This window comes from Zea mays, chromosome 5, assembly GCF_902167145.1.
Source record: "Zea mays cultivar B73 chromosome 5, Zm-B73-REFERENCE-NAM-5.0, whole genome shotgun sequence".
Taxonomy (NCBI): Eukaryota; Viridiplantae; Streptophyta; class Magnoliopsida; order Poales; family Poaceae; genus Zea; species Zea mays.
The window spans coordinates 220,827,849-220,850,900 of NC_050100.1; the positions used below are offsets into that span (position 1 = coordinate 220,827,849).

Genomic DNA, 23,052 nt, shown 5'->3' on the forward strand with positions numbered 1-23,052 from the left:
TGCCCCCGCTCTCCCCTACCTCCCGCGGATCCCGTCGCCCGCACGCACCCAGCCGGGATTCCCCGCCCAACGCTCGCACCCGCAACCACCCAGCCGCGATTCCAGGCCGCCCGGCAAACAACCGCCGCGCCCGCAGGCCGCCGCATCCCCCGCCGCGACGCTCCTTACGGCCGCCGCATCCCCCCGCCGCGAAACCTCCGCCGCGAAACTCCCGCCGCCCACACGCACGCCGGGCGTCGCGATGCATGCCCGCGCCAAGCACTCCCCGCCGTACACCCCCGCCGTGAAGCGCGCGTCGCGCCAACCACCTCCCCTTTCTTCGCAAGACCTTCTCCCAAATCCCCGACTGGGTCCCGTCTCTCCCTTGCGCGGTCGGCCGGAGCGGCGGCAATGACTCGGGGATTTCCATCGCGGCCGCCAAGCTCGGCGAGGTGTGGGACCTCCTCCGCGGTGCGCTCTTCCTGCCGCTCTTCGAGGGATTGCGGGAGGAAAGGCCTGTGTTCTGCCTCAGCGCGGAGCCACAGGACTTCGACAGGGAGGGCGGTGCCCCGGTTCCGCTGGCGAGCTGCATCGTCTCCGACGCCTGGCAGCCATCAGATCAAGCAGGGTGCGTGCGGGCGAGACTTGGGGGGCGAGCCCATCCACCCACGCCGGCCGCACCACCCCCACCCGGCGGCCTTCAAGTCTGCGTCTGCATTCTGCAGCCCAACGCCACCCGCATCGCTTGCTTTACCAGCAGTCCAGCACTGGCGCGGGCCGTCCCCGTCTGTTCCCCTCGCCGATGCGAGTTGCTCCAGCCGTCACCGTCAAGTAACGCCCCCCACCCACCCCGCGTCCAGGCTCCTTCTGGTGGAGGCCGCGGCTCACCGGGCTGGCTGCGCCCCCCACCGGCGGGAACGACAATATTGCCACACTGGACGCTTTCCTGGTGCAGCACGACATGGAGAACATCTACATGGAGCACAAACTGAACAGATGGCAATATGGCATGATCGTCATCTTGTCTCAAAATATTATGCAGTTTACTTCTCTGAAATAGGAGGCTATACTAACAGAATTACTCTGGCTATTTATTTCAGAGTACGCAGATGGCACTTAGGAAGACTTTGCAGCCGGAGAAGGCATTTCATCCTCTGGAAGAGGACTCTTGTTCTGTGACATCCTCATATCCTTTTTCTGTGTGCTATTGTTGAGCATCTCGTCATCCTCTTTTTTATGCTGTTTCATAGGCTCATAGCTATGCACCTAATATTGTAACTTTGGTATATAACCTTCTGATGTTTCACACCTACTTACATAAGAACATAATGATAGATTTGAATATTCATGTTTCTTAGATGACCTTAAAATCACATACTGGTTTTACTTAATTAAGAACCAAATTCTTTGTTATTTCACAGTAAATAATGATGAACACTCCTACTCATACACTTATTTTCTGTGAACATGAAAGCATCGTCTAAACAGTCCTTTTCTGTATCCACTGAACTTACAATATTTTGTTATGCTCAATATTTTTTCAAGATGATGCCCTTTTTCATAATTATGTTTAAATTCAGAAACACATGAATTTTACAAGCATTCTGAGTTGCAACGCACGGGCACTATTCTTTTTAGATGATATTTATTCAATGGTACTTTATTCTTACAATCTACTAGCACAAATAAATAAGACATTGAAACTTGACTTATGATTGGAGATAGTGGGGTTGTTCTGTCATGGATGGCACTTTTGCACTAAGTTTTGTGAGTGCGTGAGTTTATTGTAGTGTTTTTTGTGTGTATGGGCAGGCTCTGCTTTCATAGGGGCTCCTTACCCCCCTCTCATTTTCTCATATTCTTAATATAAAACTATGCAGCTCTTCTTCGTTTCAGAAAAAATACAGTTATCCATGTATTTGATGTTATATGATACAATATTCTGTGGGTTTCTTGTAATCTTGTGTTGCTATCCGTTATGCAATAGTAGAACATGAATTAACTATTTTTGTTTAGTGTATGTATTAAAATGATTGTTTTATACTATAGAGGTTTTGTAGACTCCAGCTATAGAGCTATGTTAGAGTATCAATATTTTTGTAAACTCCGATAACCCATTTTGTAGACTCTGATAACCTGATATACTTTGTAAGTTTTAGTAAATTCATGTCTATTTACTATGAATGGGGAAGTAAACAAGGTTTTCTTTCATTTTAAATGCAGGGTTATACAATCATATCTTGCAGAACTGACAATATTTTTGTGCCCTCATACCAAGAATCAGTTCCTTATATTGCTTGACAACCGGCCATGGTTGCTAGATCAGGATACAAAAACTTGCTCATCTATGGTAATTGATGGTTACTAAGGTCTGTTGTTCTTGTTGTTTTATGTAAATATATGGTAGTATCTCTTTCTTGCTTAAGTTTTACTACGCTCCCAACAAACTGATTCTTGCTATTTTTTTGCTCCAGTTAAGGTTTCCCCTCTCACCAACTCTAGGACTAGGAAAAAGAGGGATGAAACTGATTCTTGGTGTTTCGTATAATGCCTTGAACAAGTGAGCTATGCATACATTTAATTCTTATTATTGGCAGGACATCATTGTTTTCTTTTTATGGCCATTTTAGAACGGCAGGGATGTCTCGCTACAAATTCTTTTCTGTTCTTTTTCAGGTATCTTCCTCTAGAATGCTTTGACCTCAGCAAAACACCATTTATTTCATCTAAGGTAATTATATCTGGCAACTGTTCTACCTATTAATGCGCTAACTGGTGAAAGTATATTATGGTTCTCGTTCTACTCATCCAGTAGCATAGTATATTCAGTAGCATAATATATTCAGGTGTCAAAGGTAACAGGTCTCCTCGCTTTAAAAACTGGTTTTGGAATGTTTCAATTGGGAGGAGGTATCATGTGATGGTTTGGCTGTATGCAACTTTTACATAAAAACACATATATCATCTCTTGCTGACCTATAGGCCTGGGGTCATTTATGTGCCTCCTGAACTCAATCAACTTTCCACAATAATAATTTTTGAAATGTGAACTTCATCCTTATTAGCAATGGCACATTAGCTTTTCCATTCGTTTTCATGCAGGTGGATGTTTGGTCAGCTGGTGTAATTTTTTACCAAATGCTTTATGGAAGGCGTCCTTTTGGTCATGATCAGACTCAGGAGAGAATACTTTGAGAAGATACAATTATTTTGGTCACGATCAGACTCAGGAGAGAATACTTTGGGAAGATACAATTATCAATGCACGAAGAGTGGAGTTCCCCTAAAAAAGCCAGCTGTATCGAATGAGGCGAAGGTATGTTTCCAATTTTTCACATGGTGTAAATATTTGCATACTCATCACATGTATCAATCCCATCAATGCAAGAATGGAATGTGTGAGAACAGAGGAGTTTTTTCAAAAGGATTAACTGAGGACCTTGCATCGCTACATACAAACTAAAGATGGCACTTCTGGTCAGTGTTTTTAAGGCGTCGCTTAGGCGGCCAGATGCTTGAAGAATTATGGTCGCCTAGGCGTCCACGTGGCGGTCCAACGCCTTGCCTCACCTTACTGCCTTAAGAACACTGCTTCCAGTATTGCCTTCAAGCACGATCACAACCCAACGCTCGCACCCGCAACCACCCAGCCGCGATTCCAGGCCGCCCGGCAAACAACCGCCGCGCCCGCAGGCCGCCGCATCCCCCGCCGCGACGCTCCTTACGGCCGCCGCATCCCCCCGCCGCGAAACCTCCGCCGCGAAACTCCCGCCGCCCACACGCACGCCGGGCGTCGCGATGCATGCCCGCGCCAAGCACTCCCCGCCGTACACCCCCGCCGTGAAGCGCGCGTCGCGCCAACCACCTCCCCTTTCTTCGCAAGACCTTCTCCCAAATCCCCGACTGGGTCCCGTCTCTCCCTTGCGCGGTCGGCCGGAGCGGCGGCAATGACTCGGGGATTTCCATCGCGGCCGCCAAGCTCGGCGAGGTGTGGGACCTCCTCCGCGGTGCGCTCTTCCTGCCGCTCTTCGAGGGATTGCGGGAGGAAAGGCCTGTGTTCTGCCTCAGCGCGGAGCCACAGGACTTCGACAGGGAGGGCGGTGCCCCGGTTCCGCTGGCGAGCTGCATCGTCTCCGACGCCTGGCAGCCATCAGATCAAGCAGGGTGCGTGCGGGCGAGACTTGGGGGGCGAGCCCATCCACCCACGCCGGCCGCACCACCCCCACCCGGCGGCCTTCAAGTCTGCGTCTGCATTCTGCAGCCCAACGCCACCCGCATCGCTTGCTTTACCAGCAGTCCAGCACTGGCGCGGGCCGTCCCCGTCTGTTCCCCTCGCCGATGCGAGTTGCTCCAGCCGTCACCGTCAAGTAACGCCCCCCACCCACCCCGCGTCCAGGCTCCTTCTGGTGGAGGCCGCGGCTCACCGGGCTGGCTGCGCCCCCCACCGGCGGGAACGACAATATTGCCACACTGGACGCTTTCCTGGTGCAGCACGACATGGAGAACATCTACATGGAGCACAAACTGAACAGATGGCAATATGGCATGATCGTCATCTTGTCTCAAAATATTATGCAGTTTACTTCTCTGAAATAGGAGGCTATACTAACAGAATTACTCTGGCTATTTATTTCAGAGTACGCAGATGGCACTTAGGAAGACTTTGCAGCCGGAGAAGGCATTTCATCCTCTGGAAGAGGACTCTTGTTCTGTGACATCCTCATATCCTTTTTCTGTGTGCTATTGTTGAGCATCTCGTCATCCTCTTTTTTATGCTGTTTCATAGGCTCATAGCTATGCACCTAATATTGTAACTTTGGTATATAACCTTCTGATGTTTCACACCTACTTACATAAGAACATAATGATAGATTTGAATATTCATGTTTCTTAGATGACCTTAAAATCACATACTGGTTTTACTTAATTAAGAACCAAATTCTTTGTTATTTCACAGTAAATAATGATGAACACTCCTACTCATACACTTATTTTCTGTGAACATGAAAGCATCGTCTAAACAGTCCTTTTCTGTATCCACTGAACTTACAATATTTTGTTATGCTCAATATTTTTTCAAGATGATGCCCTTTTTCATAATTATGTTTAAATTCAGAAACACATGAATTTTACAAGCATTCTGAGTTGCAACGCACGGGCACTATTCTTTTTAGATGATATTTATTCAATGGTACTTTATTCTTACAATCTACTAGCACAAATAAATAAGACATTGAAACTTGACTTATGATTGGAGATAGTGGGGTTGTTCTGTCATGGATGGCACTTTTGCACTAAGTTTTGTGAGTGCGTGAGTTTATTGTAGTGTTTTTTGTGTGTATGGGCAGGCTCTGCTTTCATAGGGGCTCCTTACCCCCCTCTCATTTTCTCATATTCTTAATATAAAACTATGCAGCTCTTCTTCGTTTCAGAAAAAATACAGTTATCCATGTATTTGATGTTATATGATACAATATTCTGTGGGTTTCTTGTAATCTTGTGTTGCTATCCGTTATGCAATAGTAGAACATGAATTAACTATTTTTGTTTAGTGTATGTATTAAAATGATTGTTTTATACTATAGAGGTTTTGTAGACTCCAGCTATAGAGCTATGTTAGAGTATCAATATTTTTGTAAACTCCGATAACCCATTTTGTAGACTCTGATAACCTGATATACTTTGTAAGTTTTAGTAAATTCATGTCTATTTACTATGAATGGGGAAGTAAACAAGGTTTTCTTTCATTTTAAATGCAGGGTTATACAATCATATCTTGCAGAACTGACAATATTTTTGTGCCCTCATACCAAGAATCAGTTCCTTATATTGCTTGACAACCGGCCATGGTTGCTAGATCAGGATACAAAAACTTGCTCATCTATGGTAATTGATGGTTACTAAGGTCTGTTGTTCTTGTTGTTTTATGTAAATATATGGTAGTATCTCTTTCTTGCTTAAGTTTTACTACGCTCCCAACAAACTGATTCTTGCTATTTTTTTGCTCCAGTTAAGGTTTCCCCTCTCACCAACTCTAGGACTAGGAAAAAGAGGGATGAAACTGATTCTTGGTGTTTCGTATAATGCCTTGAACAAGTGAGCTATGCATACATTTAATTCTTATTATTGGCAGGACATCATTGTTTTCTTTTTATGGCCATTTTAGAACGGCAGGGATGTCTCGCTACAAATTCTTTTCTGTTCTTTTTCAGGTATCTTCCTCTAGAATGCTTTGACCTCAGCAAAACACCATTTATTTCATCTAAGGTAATTATATCTGGCAACTGTTCTACCTATTAATGCGCTAACTGGTGAAAGTATATTATGGTTCTCGTTCTACTCATCCAGTAGCATAGTATATTCAGTAGCATAATATATTCAGGTGTCAAAGGTAACAGGTCTCCTCGCTTTAAAAACTGGTTTTGGAATGTTTCAATTGGGAGGAGGTATCATGTGATGGTTTGGCTGTATGCAACTTTTACATAAAAACACATATATCATCTCTTGCTGACCTATAGGCCTGGGGTCATTTATGTGCCTCCTGAACTCAATCAACTTTCCACAATAATAATTTTTGAAATGTGAACTTCATCCTTATTAGCAATGGCACATTAGCTTTTCCATTCGTTTTCATGCAGGTGGATGTTTGGTCAGCTGGTGTAATTTTTTACCAAATGCTTTATGGAAGGCGTCCTTTTGGTCATGATCAGACTCAGGAGAGAATACTTTGAGAAGATACAATTATTTTGGTCACGATCAGACTCAGGAGAGAATACTTTGGGAAGATACAATTATCAATGCACGAAGAGTGGAGTTCCCCTAAAAAAGCCAGCTGTATCGAATGAGGCGAAGGTATGTTTCCAATTTTTCACATGGTGTAAATATTTGCATACTCATCACATGTATCAATCCCATCAATGCAAGAATGGAATGTGTGAGAACAGAGGAGTTTTTTCAAAAGGATTAACTGAGGACCTTGCATCGCTACATACAAACTAAAGATGGCACTTCTGGTCAGTGTTTTTAAGGCGTCGCTTAGGCGGCCAGATGCTTGAAGAATTATGGTCGCCTAGGCGTCCACGTGGCGGTCCAACGCCTTGCCTCACCTTACTGCCTTAAGAACACTGCTTCCAGTATTGCCTTCAAGCACGATCACAAACAATTTGGCATGGTAATACAAAAAAATGCATACTATTATCAACACTGTTCTTTTACTATTTCTGTACTCATGTGATTCATCATGTCATTGTAATTTCAGAACCAGTCTAGCACCTATGTTGCCACAGGAGCAGCTGGCCAACCTCTGAATTGCATGAATGAAGACAGCTCTGGTAAATCTGTTCAATCATTTATGGAAGCTGAGAATCTTTTTACTAGAGTATAAGAAAACTTCAAACATTTGTTATTCATTTGATTTGACGTTGTTTGAGTAGGCTCTAGGCTGTCAAGTGTAATGCATGTTTACTATCTCAGTAGTTTTTTGGACATGGTCACACATGGGGCTGTTGTTAGCTGCTCTTTCTGCTCTCTAGCTTTAGCCTATCCCACAATCGATGTACTCCCTCCGGTCCTGAAAAAGAAGTCACTTTAGACAAGGTTTGAGTCAAACATATAAAACTTTGACTACTGATAACCATTTTGTTATTTAGTTTTGAAATCTAATAGTCGTATATATAGATTTACCTTAACAAGTACTTTTACAAAAGTATAAATATATTAAGAGTTTATTTGTATTTTAACAAAAAAAACATTGGTCAAAGCTATATTTTAGAGACCGTGTTGATGTCCTAAATGACTTGTATTTTGAAACCGGAGGGAGTATTTGTTTTTCTTTGTCCTTTTCGTGTATCGATTGATTACTGTGTCTGTACTGTTTTTTGGTATTAAAATCTTTATTTCCATTATATTATGCAAAACTGCAGTAGCTCATAACCTATATTAGTAAAATAGTGATACTGCTCTGTTAGACCTTCATGGAAACGATGGGGATGGGATAACTTAGAAAAAACCCACATATTTTTTTCATGGGAAATCTGTGACGTCAAATATGTTGGGATTTATCTGTCAAAATGTGTAGTAGGAAAAATCAATGCATTATGTCTCTAGGATTTTCTCGCTGGAAGAGAACCCAACTAACAATGGTGATTGCTTTGCTTCCATTTTCAGAAAACTAAATAACAGGCCACGCTTTGCATACCACTACCAGAGGATCAGATACGGTAACAAGGAAGCATTGTGTTGGGCACACTTAAGTGTGCGTCTCAGATTATAAGCTGGCTACTCAGCAGTGTGGACTGGCAACTGGCAACCATAATGACAGAAATGGAAGGCTCCACTGGCAGTGTCCAAATCATGCATTTGGTCCAGCCAGAGTCAGGAAGCTCATTGGACATGGTGCCATCAGAGCCAGAGATTGTTCACCTGACTGCATGGGATCTCGCTCTGTTCACGGTGGGCCACATCCAGAAGGGGATCCTCTTGCCCAAGGCTGGGACAGGAGGTGCACAACTCGTCGATGACCTTGCTTCGTCCTTCGCCAGTGTGCTGGGCCATTTTTATCCACTGTCTGGCTGTCTCACTGCCTCAGAGATCACAAATGGTTTAGTAAGTCCAAGCCTTGCCATCACTCTATGCTGCAACGACAAATGCACCAAATTCATTCATGACATGGCCCCTGAGGTCACTATCAGTCGTGTTGTCCTTCCTGCTGAACAGGTTGCTGAATGTGGAAGCACGCATGGGCTCCATCCCTGTGCTGGCCACGTAGGCCAGCGAGCTCGCAGATGTCATCTTCACTGCCATGTTGTTGCTGCTCAACTATGGCCTCGCATATGGAGCCGCATTCTGGCTCTTCTTAAACACCTGGTTAGAAACAAAAGAGGATCTTGCTGTAGAACGTGTTGTATGTTATAGCCTACGCTGACAAAAATTTGGTGTTGCAGATGAATTATTGCTGTCGCACTGGGGCTCGGACGAGAACACACTTGGCTCCTACACGTTCGATGGGGGCGAACAAACCCCGTGACCTGTACGAGAAGTTGTGCATCCCCGTGGACAACATGTTCTTCGCGGGAGAGGCCATGAGTGTCAAGTACACAGGCACGGTGCACAGCACCTTCTCCGCTGGTGTCGTGGCAGCCGATGAGTGAAAGATGTGGGTTCTGGAGCGGTTCAGGGAGCTTGACATGCTGGAGATATGCTACCCTGCCATGGGCGAGGACATCTCTATATCTGTCATGTTGCTTACCTCTCAGCTCATGACTTTTGGAGAGCCTCGGATAGGCTATCCTGCTTTTGTTGCATACTTTGGTGAACAAGTCCCAAGAACAATATGTGTGACCCATCAGAATGATATTGTGTCGTATTTACCACTGTATTATTATTACCTAGATAAATGGACATATCACCACTTTGCTAGAGAGGTTTGATGATTGTCGAAAAGAATTTACAGAGATGCCAGATTACCGTTCGTCCATTTCTTCCGCATTTATTTATTCTCAGGTTTGGCTTCATTGAGATCATAGATGGAAATGTAGTTACTTGAAATGAGACGGTATGTGATGATTATGGTGAGGAACTGAGCTGTAGCTGGTACATATCCACCTATCTATTTTGGTAGAATCAGATTATGGCTTCATCGTGTCTTGAGGGTAGCGTCTGTAAGCATGTTATATACTGGAATTATTGATTGTCTTGAGGGTAGCGTCTCAAAGCATGTTATATACTGGAATTATTGATTGTAAATTATTGGTTGTTTAGATTTGAATTGGCAGACACCTTGATCTTATTAGCAGATATACAACAACTTCGATTATGAGTCTTGAGTTTACCAAGATAATGACTATTCAGAAACGGCATGTGCCTTCTTAAGTATTAGTAATTGTAATATGTCAACCTATCTTTATAGTTAGTATTATTGGGACACGTAGTATTATTAGAACGTGTTTGAATGACTATCTTATTCGAAATTGTAGCAACGAGCACCTAACTATCATGTATACAAGTGTGTATGGTACCGATGGTTACAATGTAGTGGTGAAATAAATAAATTAAAATAATAAAATTTCTGTATGTCGATGATCACAAATGTATTACAAAACGTTTTTCATAACAATATAACAGACATTTGTACATAAATTATCGTGATATTATACGTTCCCGTTGCATCGCACGGGCACACACCTAGTCTCTACTAATAATTAAGATCCATCTGTAGACCGCCCCCGCCCCCTAAAACCCCGCGCCCACCTCCACCCACCTGCGCACGCCGGAACCGTCGCCACCAAATCCGCTCATCCACCGCCCACCTCCGCACGCCTGCGCGCGCCGGAAACCTCGCCTGCTCCCAAGACGCAGTCCAGCCGCGTCCCACCTCCGCCCACCTCCACTCGCCTGCGCAGGCCCGAAACCTCGCCGCCAAATCCGCTCACCACCGCCCCCGGCATCACCAACTACGACCCCCTTCTCCCCTACCTCTCTCCTCTCTGCTCCCCGCAGGGTTCGTCTTCGTCCGCTACCTTCCCACCTCTCCCAAATGCCCGCAAACTGGATCCACCGCTCCCTCCCCCGCAATGGCCTGGTTCCACCGAGACAACTGCGGGGCTAGGGTTTGGATTCGTGGGTGGAGCCCAAGGCTAGATCCAGCAGGGGAGGGAGGTAGAGGAGGAGGGGAGGGAACTGCTGGTGGTCGACAGCGGGCGAAGGCGCCAACGACAATCCAGGATATGGATTCCTGAGGTTACTTCATTCGCTTTGTGCTCTCTCGCGTTCTTGATTCATTCGCTTTTGTGTTCCCCCTAAACCTTTACGTTCTTGATTCATTCCCTTGTGGATTGGAAGGTGAGCAGAGTAGGCGTCACCTGCTTCGCCGTGCCTCTGATCCCGTGATTCGCGTGCCCCCGCCCGCGTGATCCATCTTCGCCCGATGCCCGCAGGTGCTCCTTCGTCCTCGCCCGCCGTCCTTTCGTCGTCCTCCCCCGCCGAGCGCTTGCTCCGCGTTCGTCATTCTTCACTGCGTCTCGCGACCGAGACGCCCTCCCCTCCCCAACTTGCTCAGCCCTTCCGTGTGGACGTCGTTCCCCGTCGTCATCGCTTGCATAGCGCCTGCTTCGCTGCGTCCCGCGCCCGAGACACCTTCCCCCACCCCCTCCCCGACCTGTTGCGCCCCCTCTGTGCCCAAGACGCACCACCCCCTCCATCACAGTCGTCCTCGCTTCCTCCCTCCAGCGTCAGCGGTCTGTCTCACTCCATGGCATGGATCTGGATGGTCCTCGTAGCGGCAGTCGTGCTCCTTTGTCGTGTTGTCCTGTGTGGCCCCGAGCGTGCAGTTCATGCCCCTCACAGCAGCGATAGGAGAAGCCGGAACATGTTGCTGATCGTCCCCCACCCTGACGACAAGTCCATGTCGGTGGACTTACCCAAGCAGAATAGGTTCTGCAGATCTTCGACATGTTTCTCTGCATGAACATTTCCGTTCATCATTTGTTTCTCTCACCATATGCCACTCAAATGTATTGTTTCTCTCTTCTCCCCATCTTTTTCTAGGTGTGATTTAGTTGTGGTGGCGAATGGATGGAAGGAGAAGATAGCTTCTGGTTTGACAATATGTGTGGTGATTCGAATCCCTGTCTTTCACATGTTTTTTTCGTTTTGTCAGTACACCAGAGGTCCTGCAGCGGGTCACAACCACTGAGATATTGCAGGGCAATGACAGTCTTGGGTTGAAATATGTAAGCAGACATATATGCCCGATAACTTTTGACTAACATACTAATATTAGAAAGATGAGATGTTCATATTTGTGCTTTGTTAGGTGGAAGATTATAATGGGAAATTGGTGGACTGCATGGAAGGTGAAACACTGACATGCAGTTCTTTATTTCACCATGAGTCATAGAACAAACAACATATGTGCCATCTGTGGAGTCTTTGTTTTATCACCTAAGCAACGAGCAATGTTTATTTGTTACCAAAAAAGCACTTTCTGTATCTTCATGGACCACGATACTTGGCAAATTGGTATGTAGGTTTTATTTTAGAATTTAATCATTTTAAGGTTTGGTGTAAATGTAAAACCAGACAAATGTTTTTGGATTTTTTACAAGTAGATAGCTTGTTTTCAACATACTTGGCTACACAACAAAATCCCAATGTATATGTTGGTTCATATTTGCCAGTTCCTTTTTTCGGCATATTTGTCAGATACCCGTAGGACCCACGATGCCGCGTGTGCAGCAGCAGCAGGACACCCCGCCGCGGGGAGGCGCCACCCCAAGAAGCGTCGTCGCAGGGACATGGATTCCCCATCACTAACTCTGACCCCTAATGCATCATGCTGGTCATCCTCATTCAGGCCGCTGCGGCGGAGTGCGCGACAGGTGAAGGCAGCAGCGAGGATGATGGTGACGCCGCGTGGAAGGCAGCCATTGACTCCATCGTCTCCGTTGGATTCAGCGTCCCTTCGTCCAACGGCATGGTGAAGGCAGCCTCTAGCGGCAACGACGAGGTGAACAACCACGTGGATCTGGAAGAGCCGCGTGAGAGGAAACTAAAGGGTCCTGGCTTAAGTTGTATCAGGTAAAAATTTTCACCATTGACCCAACCTCTGCTGCGGCAATTTCCAGGTAGGCTCTGCATCCCCTCCCGGTTGTTGAGCTGTTCTGTAGAGTTTCCTAAGAATCAAGGGTTGTTGGCATGGTTGGGAATGTTTGAAACATCTGCCATATTTGTTTGCTCCCTCCCACGGTCAGATCCGTGCCCTAGGCATCCTATCGTCAGACCCCTCGTTGCCGCGGCAACGTCTGGCTCCAACGTGAAGGTCGTCATATCCCTTGGGGCCCCCTGGTCAGTGCCCATCCGCCCCCCTGGCCTCCTATCGTTGGACCCCTCGTCGCTGCAGCAACGTCTGGCTCTAGCGTAAAGGGCGTCGCAGGGGTCTTCTCGACCGAGGCATCCTTGGGAGGGTCAGCGGGAGCAATGTTCCTCAGTGAGTTTTCTCGTTCGTTTTTCTTAGCTGTGGAGTGTTCTTTTTTTCTTCCTTCTATGATGTGGCTGGCTGTGTTTGGTTGATGTGTCTGTCTTGGTCAGGTGTGTATTAAACTCTAACACCTTTATAATTGTTGCATTAGTAGCTTAGGTATCAAAGTGCAAGACCATTCTTGGATGAGCATGAATTAGTATTATCGAAATTGCAAAATAGGGACTCCATAACACTGCGGAATGTAGTTGCCTCCCTGGACAGCTTGGCCATGTTACGCACACATACACTTGACAAAAAAAATAAGGATCCTTGGCATCATACCTACAAGACAGGATTCAGTTAAGAACTAAAAAACAAGAGGAAATGACAAACTTAAGTTCAGAAAATGTTATTACATAATTAATTGAATTCCTCCATATTCACTAACTATGATGTCCCAATAAGGTATCATAGAAAATATAAATGCTGATGGAGAGGCATGACCCTCGGTTTTAAGGACCTCTTCCACCAACTGACAGCCTAGATGGTGGCCCTATTGTCACTTTGCACCTTTGAGGCTCATAGATTTCCAATACTACTTGGGCAACCTGACAATTGTAGTGAAAAAGATTAAGAGCATGATATATTAACACAAAAACATCTTCTCATAGCAAAAAAGTATAGCGTTCAGTAAACATACAGAGCAGAAGTATTATTATAGGCGTAGGAATTGTATTACAACTTCAAAATATCTGAGCAAATCTGCATAACTAAGCAAATTTCTGAGATAATACTTGTTGGTTCAGTATTCCAGATAATATTAGGATACACTGGCCTTATGTCACTGTTTCTGAGGTATGTCCAGAAACACAAATGCAGAACTCTACAATCTAGAGTACACCTCACAGAAACTGAATATGTTCAATGCCTGACTTTACAGATAGTCGCTGTCGATCTCTAGATTGCTTTCTCAGTGATGGTTGATTTAATTTACTGATCAAATGGAATGAAATAATTAGATTTAGTGATTGAGCAGGTCATCGATTTAGTTCTGATTTCTGAATGTGATCCTCTCTGCCCCCTCATACCAATACATGCACTCAAATGTTTTAGGTATCGATGTGAGCTTTCATTATACAGGAAGTATCGTATCATGCACAACACACTTTCTTTCTAACTCTAGCAATTTCTTGCAGCCAAACAGGCTCCTAAGGATTTCCTTCAAATCATTGATTTTGACAAGGATACAATAATGAAGGTTCTTAATCGAGCCATTGAGGTTAAGGCATTGATAAAGTCTGGAGACAAGAGCTTCCAACCGTTCAAAGGGAAAACAATGGTCATGATTTTTGCCAAGCCATCAATGAGGACCCGTGTTTCATTTGAGACAGGATTCTTTTTACTTGGTGGGCATGCTATTTATTTGGGTCCAGATGATATCCAGATGGGCAAGCGTGGCCTGTTTGACAAGGCCGCAAAGGTCAAAGATATGAGACACATACCACTTTTTCATAATGCAAGGCTTCGCTTTTGCCAAAAGGAATTTTAGTCTGTTCATGTTGTTTATCTCTTATGTACAGCTACAACGCCCAAGAAGATTGAAAGGGGAAAATGCGCAGTACTCGATCTACTTATCCTGCAAGAAGCAACTTCAATGATAAGAACAAGCTTGGGGAAGGCGGGTTTAGTACCGTGTACAAGTTGTACAGGTAAGCAACACAACTCAGTATGCAAGGGAGCGAAGCGTAGCATCGTCTGCGCTCTTCTTCCTTCGCATCAAGGTGGATGAATTTTATAGGGAAAGGTCACAGATAGAAATAAAATACCGGTGAAGAACTTGTCCCGGTGTAGTATACAAAGACTGGACCAGCTGCACAATGAGATGCAAGTATCGGTCAATCTTCAACACGAGAAGCTTGTCAGACTATTGGGGTTCTGCATGCACCGGGACGAGATGATGCTCGACTATGCACATATGAAGAACGGAAGCCTTGACAGGTTTCTATTTGGTAGTTCTCTTCCACAATTTCAATACATAGATTTCTTATTTACGCGAATAAGAGGAACCACATGCAAATGGCAACTGATAATACGTGGATAAGAGACTAGATCGCGGGTGATGAATATAATAATGTATGCGTCAGAAGTACCACATGCATGCCTAAGAACTGGGTTGATGGTTAATATCATGATACTGATAGGTAGCTTAGTTGGAAGAATAAATCCCACTCTTAGTAACGATATATATGGGAATTAAAATATTCTTAGATGTAGTCTTCTAATTGTTTTTCCTAAACACCTCTTTTTTAAAATCTTGTATTGAATCGACCTTGTGATTGTTCTGCATTTCCCTTTGTTGTGATCTACCACTCACACTTTTTTGCTGTTTCAGACTAAGCAATGATAGTAGATATTGTTGATCTGTCAATGATGATGATGAGGTGGTTGTCACAGAAGAACACAATATTGATAGAAATGGTGTTTATGCGAAGGCATTTTCTTACTTGACAAGTGACAATGACATTCTTGAAAGAGAGCATATTTCTTACGAACAAGGAGATTCTATTCAAGGCACATCATTTCTTAAACAAGGGTTCATTATAGATGATGGACAAGCTGAAGTTGCCCAGTGCATGGTAACATTAGAGATGCAAAATCTTGGATCAGATGGTGGATGTTATGCTTCTCAATGCACAGAGATATTGCGGTGCAAATACTTAGAGGAGATGGTGGACGGAGTGATGCTGCCCACTCCACAGGAACACTACTGATACGAGAACTTAAAACAAATGGTGGACAACATGATGCGGTCCAGTGCATATCAAGTCTACATGTGCAAAAGCTTAGAGAAAATCAAATCAAGCTTTATGGGTCCTCGTCCTTCCTAGAATCTATTGTAGATGACACAAGAGGTGATTTTACTCACTACACAATAGACTGCAATGGCATAAAGCTCAGTGCACCACAACATTGCTAAGACAGGAGTTTCAAGCTGCACGTGATAGCATGCAAGAGGTTATGGTGAGAAATTCAGTTGAAGCTACCACATCCTTGACAAGTACACAACAAGGGAGACACATGAGAACTGGATTATTCAATGTGTCAACTGTGACACCATTTCCCCGGCAATTTTGGTAAGTTGGAGAGAAAGTTGTAGATTATGGATTAGCTTCTCAAGTTGCTCTCAATTGTATTTTCTAAACCTTCCTTTTCAAGCTCATCAGTCTATTTATCATCAAACCTATAAAAATGAAGCAAATATATCAGTCATGTTTAAAGCCCACATTGTTCTAGGCTAAGGAGGATTGCCCTTCACCTTCCATACATTGTTGATCTCACCACTTATGCGTATGAATTATGTATAAATGGAATTGCAGATCTCACCACATATGTGATGATTTGTTGATTAGATGTACATGCTGGTGTTTCAAAACTACACTGAAAACTGGAGTATGAACAAAAGCTTTTCAACTGTTGGATTTTTTTGCGTGGGTGTGGATTGACATTTTTTTATAAATTATTACGTCTGACCAACCCCATGAAGCTTCAGGGCACTCTACTACGTCGTCTTGCTCGTTGGCAGCAAGAATAAGAGGAAGTAAATTATGAGCTAAATATGATGTAGTGATTGTGAAACAAATGCGTAGCTCAACATGTGAACTTATTGTTTTTACTAATAGTCATAGTATTATATATCATTTCACTTGTTGCTTCTGCAATTGTGGCATGCTTCAACCGCTGTTCAAAATTTATGTGATGGTTCAGTGGCTCATGTCCTGTGAGTGAAATTAATAAAAGTTCTATATTAACTTTGTTTTTAGTGTGATATTTGATAGTACATTTGTTACTTGCTGTAGAGTAAGCAAATAGCAATAGTCTGCTTCTAAAAAGCAGTTATTGGCTACACAATAGTTGCTTTGATATTCCCTTTTTTTAATGTACTCACTATGTCTGGAACTTGTTAATCAGATCTTGCCACGTCAAGGTCTTCTCCGAGTGAGTGAATTCACATTGATAGAGATTGGGCATTTCGTGGACCTAGAGGACAAATCACATCCAAAATTTGTTGATGTGGCTCCTATCAAGTGCACCGTGTTCCCCTCTTCAAGAATCAAGAGTTTGATGCTGCCGCCAAAGAGATCACCAAGGCATTAACAACTGTTGGTATCTCTCATATTATTGACACTACTGGTATGTGCGTTACGATCTTAAATAGTCCAGCCTGTACAACCTAGGCTGGATGGACTACATATGCAAGCTTAATCTTGTGTTTGTTCTCTTGCAGCAATTTCTATTGGGAGGAGATATGGGAGGACCGATGAGATTGGTGTTCCATTTGTTGTGGCAATGGATTCAACAAACGTGACGATCCGAGAGAGGGATGACAAGGAGCAGATCCGTGTGGACATCAACGAGGTGGCGTCCGTGGTGAAATAGCTGATAGAAGGCCAAAGCACCTGTGCAGATGTTTTTGCAAAGCATACTGCCCATATATAAATAGACATGGTATGTCGTCTCTTTTTAAACATGTGCTTACCTAATGAATCAATGGCACATGGTGTACACAATTCTTAAAAGTTTCATAGCCTATATTGAAATTGAATTCTTTATAATATGATTGTGTGTCGTGATGTTGCTAGAGTACTTTTCTGGCTATAATGACATCATTATGGCTAGGGTCTTTGCTCACCAAGTATGGTCATGAGTTGCATAATTAAGATTTCTTTTATATGGTCTTTTTACCAACATAACCAACAACGTCACATAACCTGGATCATTTTTCTTTTTACATAATTGATCTGTCTTCTCCGTGCTGCTTAAGCACAACAATCGGATATCATTCTCAAAACTACAAGCACTATAGTTGTTAGTTAAAGTAAAAATTTGTTAGTGGGAATATATTATTATGAAACAACAACTTCAATTTGGTATTTATTTAACTGAAACAGTAAGTGTGTTTAATTCTAATAAACCAACTTGGGTCCTGATATGTATATGGATGTGTGGTGTTTTTGAACTGATATCATCATCTTGGCAGTTTTCTTTAGTGTTTTCTTGGTTTGTTTGTGTTCTATCTGATATGAAGATCAAACTCGTTTTATCTGGATGTAAACAAATAATTGGTGTTTTGAGTTGATATCTTGCCTCGAGATCATGTTTGTTTAGTTGTCTTGGATATTGTTACTTTATGTTCATAGTTCATAATTTATCGCTGTCATTTGTCCTTCTCATATTGATGTTAGGTAGTTCCAGTTGGTTTTGATTCCTTTTGTTTCCATCCAAACATTGTCTCCTAACTTCTCATATGGTTTTGGTAGGATATTTTGGACTTGGCAAAATATGCATCTGTACCTGTCATAAATGGTCTCACTGACTATAACCATCCATGCCAGATAATGGCTGATGCACTTACTATGCTTGAGCAGATTGGTCGTATTGAAAACACTAAGGTAGAATCATAACACTGAATTATCTGCGTTTGACCTGTGTCTAATTTTGAGTTTCTGGGTTGTAACCAATTGTCTTCTTCGATTGCGTTGTAGGTTTTCTATGTTGGAGATGGGAACAACATTGTGCACTCATGGCTGTTATTGGCTGATGTGCTTCCTTTTCACTTTGTATGTGCTTGTCCCAAGGGATTTGAGCCTGATGCACACACAGTGGAGATGGCCAGGGGTGCTGGAATCAGTAAGATTGAAATAACAAACCGTCCCAGGGAAGCAGTTAAGGGAGCAGACATTGTGTACACAGATGTTTGGGCCAGTATGGGACAAAAGGAAGAAGTTGATTATAGAAAACAGAAGTTCCAGGGATTCACGGTATGTTTGTTTTTCACACTTTCTAGATTCTGCGTGTACTCCAAGTACATATACATAGCATAAGCTCGTGAGGCGATTGAGTTACAACTAGAGAAATTATCGTATATGTTCTGACCTTCATATGATTCAAGATACTGTCTTTATCTCAAATTATAATTGTGGTGTTCAAGTGGGAGTGAAACTGTACAAGCAATCGTTGCTCAATGTCTTATTTCTGTGTTTTTCAGTCATAATTACAGCTTACATTGTTAGCCTTCAGCTAACACTTCTATTTTTATCCTATATTGCAGGTGGATGAAACCCTGATGGAGATTGCTGGCCCATAGGCCTACCTTATGCACTGTTTGCTTGCTGAGAGAGAGGAGTGGAGGTGACTGATGGCGGCGGCGCCATTGAGGCTCCCAATTCAATCGTGTTCCCCCAGGTTGAGAACAGAATGCACGCTCAGAACGCCATCATGCTTCACGTGCTCGGTGCTTAACTCTCCTATTGCACACCACTACACCAGTGACACGCTCCTCTTAGATTATTGGGCATTGTTGTCTTGCTGAAGCATTGAGGCTGTTTTGGCTTTAGGGCATATATGAGAGCTTAGTTCAGACGAACTGTTTAGTAAGGTGATAACGGTTCTTCAGGGTGGGAGTTTGTTGTGCTGTAAAGGTTTGGTAACCTGAATAAAAATAAACTTATGTGTTAGTTTCATTCGAGAATCGTGACAGTTTTAACTTTGAAAGGCACGTTTGGCCGAGACCCTGGATCAGTTTTGCCTGGCTCCATCCTTTCTTGCCTGCACCACTGCACCTGCCTTCTCTTTTTGCCGCATCAGGTTGGAGTTTTGGAAGGGTGTGGTTGGAGTTCGGTGTGTTTGGTTTGTAGATAGAGGATGCATCGTATATCCTGGTGGAGCGGATGCATATTTCATAAAATCTGAGATGTTTGGTTGCTTATATGCCAAATCTGAAAGGCTCTCACACTTGAAAACATCCCGAACAAAGTGTAAGAGTGTCTTCGGCAGTTTCTCCTAAATTTCTCTTTCTATATCCCACTTTTATGTCACATCGTTAACATTTTATCCTAATTTTTTTTCATTTCTCACAACGGTTCTCTCTAAATATTTCTCTTACTATAACCATAAAATATCGTTTTCTATCCATACTTTTTATCCATTATCAATTTTTCTAACTAATAAATACTGACAACCACGTAGATGGGTCGGCTGTCGCTACCCTGCCTCTAGCGGTTCACTGTGCAACACGGTTAAGGACTGCTTGGGAACTTTGTTTCTCAAAACTATAGTTTAATGTATGCTATAACATAACTATGATATATTTTACATCAGTTTAACTCAACACCTGGTTGGAGACATAGTATTTTAGTCTCTACTACTTAAGATGCTACTGTAGGCGTACACAATCTTTTGGTGCACGGTTCTGTCGATATGCCATCAACGCGCACGCCGCCGTCAAGGAAGGTTGTCGCGCCGCGGATCCCCCACCCTCCTCCCCCTCTGCTCCCCGCCATCAACACGCACGCGTCGCATCGAGCCGCAGATCCCCCACCCTCCTCCCCCTCTGCACGCCGCCCGTGGTTGGACCACTTCAGCTTTCCAGGGGTCGGGGACGAGGACGAGGCGGTAGTGTTCTTCCAGCAGCGGTACCTGGTAGGCCGCGGCGGTGGATGGGCTGGACCCGGTGGCCGCATCTTCTTCTACTGCGGCAACGAGGGCGACATCGCCTGGTTCGCCGCCAACTCCGGCCTCATCTGGGATGCCGCCCCACGCTTCGCCGCCCGAGGCAATCGTTCTTCCGCGGCCTCACTCGTCTCGTACTCGTATCTCTTCTTCGTTTTAAAAACTTTCCGTTTGAAACGCTATATTGTTTATGGTGCGATCGATGGTCGCTCGCTTGTGTGCTGCAACATCGCTACTACGGAGAGTCCATGCCTTTCGGTAGCAAAGCCAAGGCGTACAGTGACTCCAAGTCCCCGGCGTATCTCACGGCCGAGCAGGCGCTTGCTGACTTCGCTGTGCTGCTCACTGACCTCAAGAGGAACCTATCGGAAGAGGGTAGCCCCGTTGTGCTCTTTGGGGGCTCATATGGTGGAAGTAAGAGCCGTCTTCGACTCCATTATTTCAATGCCAACCTGCATTCCAATTTTATTTTCTTGGTTCTGATATGATAGTGGCTTAACACTCATTGTGATTGAAATTTGAATCATATGCTGCTACTAATGTCAATGATTGTGTAGTGCTAGCTGCTTGGATGAGACTCAAATATCCTCATATTGCTATTGGGGTCTTGCATCATCAGCTCCGATCCTGCAGTTTGAGGACATTGTTCCTTCTACTATATTCTATGATCTCGTATCTGATGATTTTAGGGTGTGTATTTTACTGCCTTGTGCCTTTTTTGTTGTTTCTATCATTCTTTATCAACCGTTCGACTAATCTGACACAATTTTTTCTGTGTTGTGTTTAGAGGAAAAGTTTAAGCTATTTTCTTACAATAAAAGACTCCTGGAAAGAATTAGATGACCAAGCAAACAAGCAAGATGGTCTTCTGAAACTAAGTAAAACGTTCCACCTTTGCCAGTGAGTCATCTCCATAAACTATTCATTCTTTGTCTTTTACACTGAGCTCTTCTTAATAGTAGTTTGCATTTTTTGGCAGGACCCTGAAAACAAGTGGAGACCTTTCAGATTGGTTGAGCTCAGCGTACAGTTATCTGGCCATGGTGGATTACCCACTTCCATCAGAATTTCTCAGGCCTTTGCCAGCCAATCCTATTAAAGAAGTTAGTCCTTAAACATCAATTTCCATACATCGTACTGCACATTTCTGTGTATTCTTCTGCTCAAAGAAAAAGGACGGACCCAGTGCTGGCAGCTCCCACATCACTGGGGTATGGGGAAAGAATAACCGATTAAGCGAGGCAATTCTTATCCCTGCATTTTTGCAGAGAGGCTGCATTGAACACAAAACCTTTGGCTTAGTGAAAAGGTTTCTCACCACTGTGTCAGACCTGTCCTTCATGTTTCTGCTGAAAACAATAATAAATAAGTAACTTTCAGTAACATTCCTGAATATGTTACTATTCCATTGCATTGTTCACAACATCCTGTCCCAATAGGCCAATAATCGTGACATGTCAACATTGCAATCATGAGAACTGTGTTCTTGTGAGCTACCTTTTACATTCTGTAGGCATCATGTGTTTTATTAATACTACGTACCATTGCTTACTAGATTGTCCTTTCTCTGTTTCAGGTATGCGGAAATATCGACAGTCAACCTAAGGGCACTGGTACTCTAGAACGTATATATGCAGGAGTAAATGTATATTACAATTATACTGACACTGTTGACTGCTTTGATCTAAATGATGATCCCCATGGAATGGGTGGATGGGACTGACAGGTCCTGAAACAACAGTTTTTAATATGTTTCTATGCAATGGTTTCCTTTGATAGGGTGTGCTACTATATTGTGTGCCTTATGGTTCATTCTTGCTTAAAACAGGCTTGTACCGAGATGGTAATGCCAATGTCTTACAGTGAACAGAGGAGCATGTATCCACCATATAAATTTGACTGTGCTTCCTATGATGAGGATTGCATCAAAAGCTATGGTGTCAAGCCAAGGCCTAAATGGGTTACAACAGAATTTGGTGGGCATGTAAGCTATTGTCACGTTCAGGGGTTCCAATACTATGATATCATTGAGCAAACAGGCTCTTTTGATTTTCTTCCCAGCTTGTTTATAATAACAATTAGGGTTTTTACAAATCAACGTATTTTATCATATTGATTCCGTAGCAAAGCACGGGCATACACCTAGTTATATATTATATATATAAAGGTGCATCTGCATGCATAATGTTGCCGTGCATGCCCGTCTTAGATTTTTAGGCAATAGCTAGAGTTTACTTTATAGGCTTATAGCCTTGAATTGGAAGGTAAATCCCAGCATACCATCCCGGCACTATCCCAGCATCGAGCAAACCATGCTCATATGGCCCACGTGTCTTCCTTGAAGTTTGTTAGTAGTCCAAAATCTAAAAGCAACGTCGGCGAAGCATATATATCTACGGTTTATGTTTCTTTTTTACCTTTTGGATAGAGCATTGCATTTGTGAGTTGGTGTTGAATTGAATAGAACTGTGATAGGCTGGTATTTGTGTAGGAACTTTTCTTCAAAGAATTTACAAGGGTCGATTCCTGCAAGTATTTGTAACTTGACGAATTGAAAAAAGTGCAGGTCTATCCAAAGGCATCTGTTGACGCCTTTTCGGAGCGCC

The 23,052-nt window shown here is 43.7% G+C and overlaps 1 protein-coding gene, 1 non-coding gene and 2 pseudogenes across 2 annotated transcripts; all 4 read left to right on the forward strand.

The window, feature by feature from the left end:
• Window positions 1-3,957: 3,957 nt before the first annotated feature.
• Window positions 3,958-9,449, forward strand: LOC118472123 (uncharacterized). Its single transcript, XR_004849759.1, has 7 exons — window positions 3,958-5,884; window positions 5,990-6,075; window positions 6,192-6,246; window positions 6,618-7,150; window positions 7,238-7,310; window positions 8,146-8,844; window positions 8,922-9,449. It is a non-coding gene; the product is annotated as an uncharacterized protein (transcript).
• A 1,179-nt stretch (window positions 9,450-10,628) lies between these two features.
• LOC109939402 (ornithine carbamoyltransferase, chloroplastic-like) lies at window positions 10,629-19,516 on the forward strand (annotated as a pseudogene).
• Window positions 10,660-11,778, forward strand: LOC109939327 (uncharacterized). Its single transcript, XM_020538720.3, has 2 exons — window positions 10,660-11,409; window positions 11,524-11,778. The coding sequence occupies exons 1-2, from the start codon at window positions 10,904-10,906 to the stop codon at window positions 11,669-11,671; spliced, it is 654 nt and encodes a 217-aa protein (XP_020394309.1). The 5' UTR covers window positions 10,660-10,903; the 3' UTR covers window positions 11,672-11,778.
• A 678-nt stretch (window positions 19,517-20,194) lies between the features above and the next one.
• Window positions 20,195-22,528, forward strand: LOC103628895 (lysosomal Pro-X carboxypeptidase-like; annotated as a pseudogene).
• The last annotated feature ends 524 nt before the right edge of the window (window positions 22,529-23,052 follow it).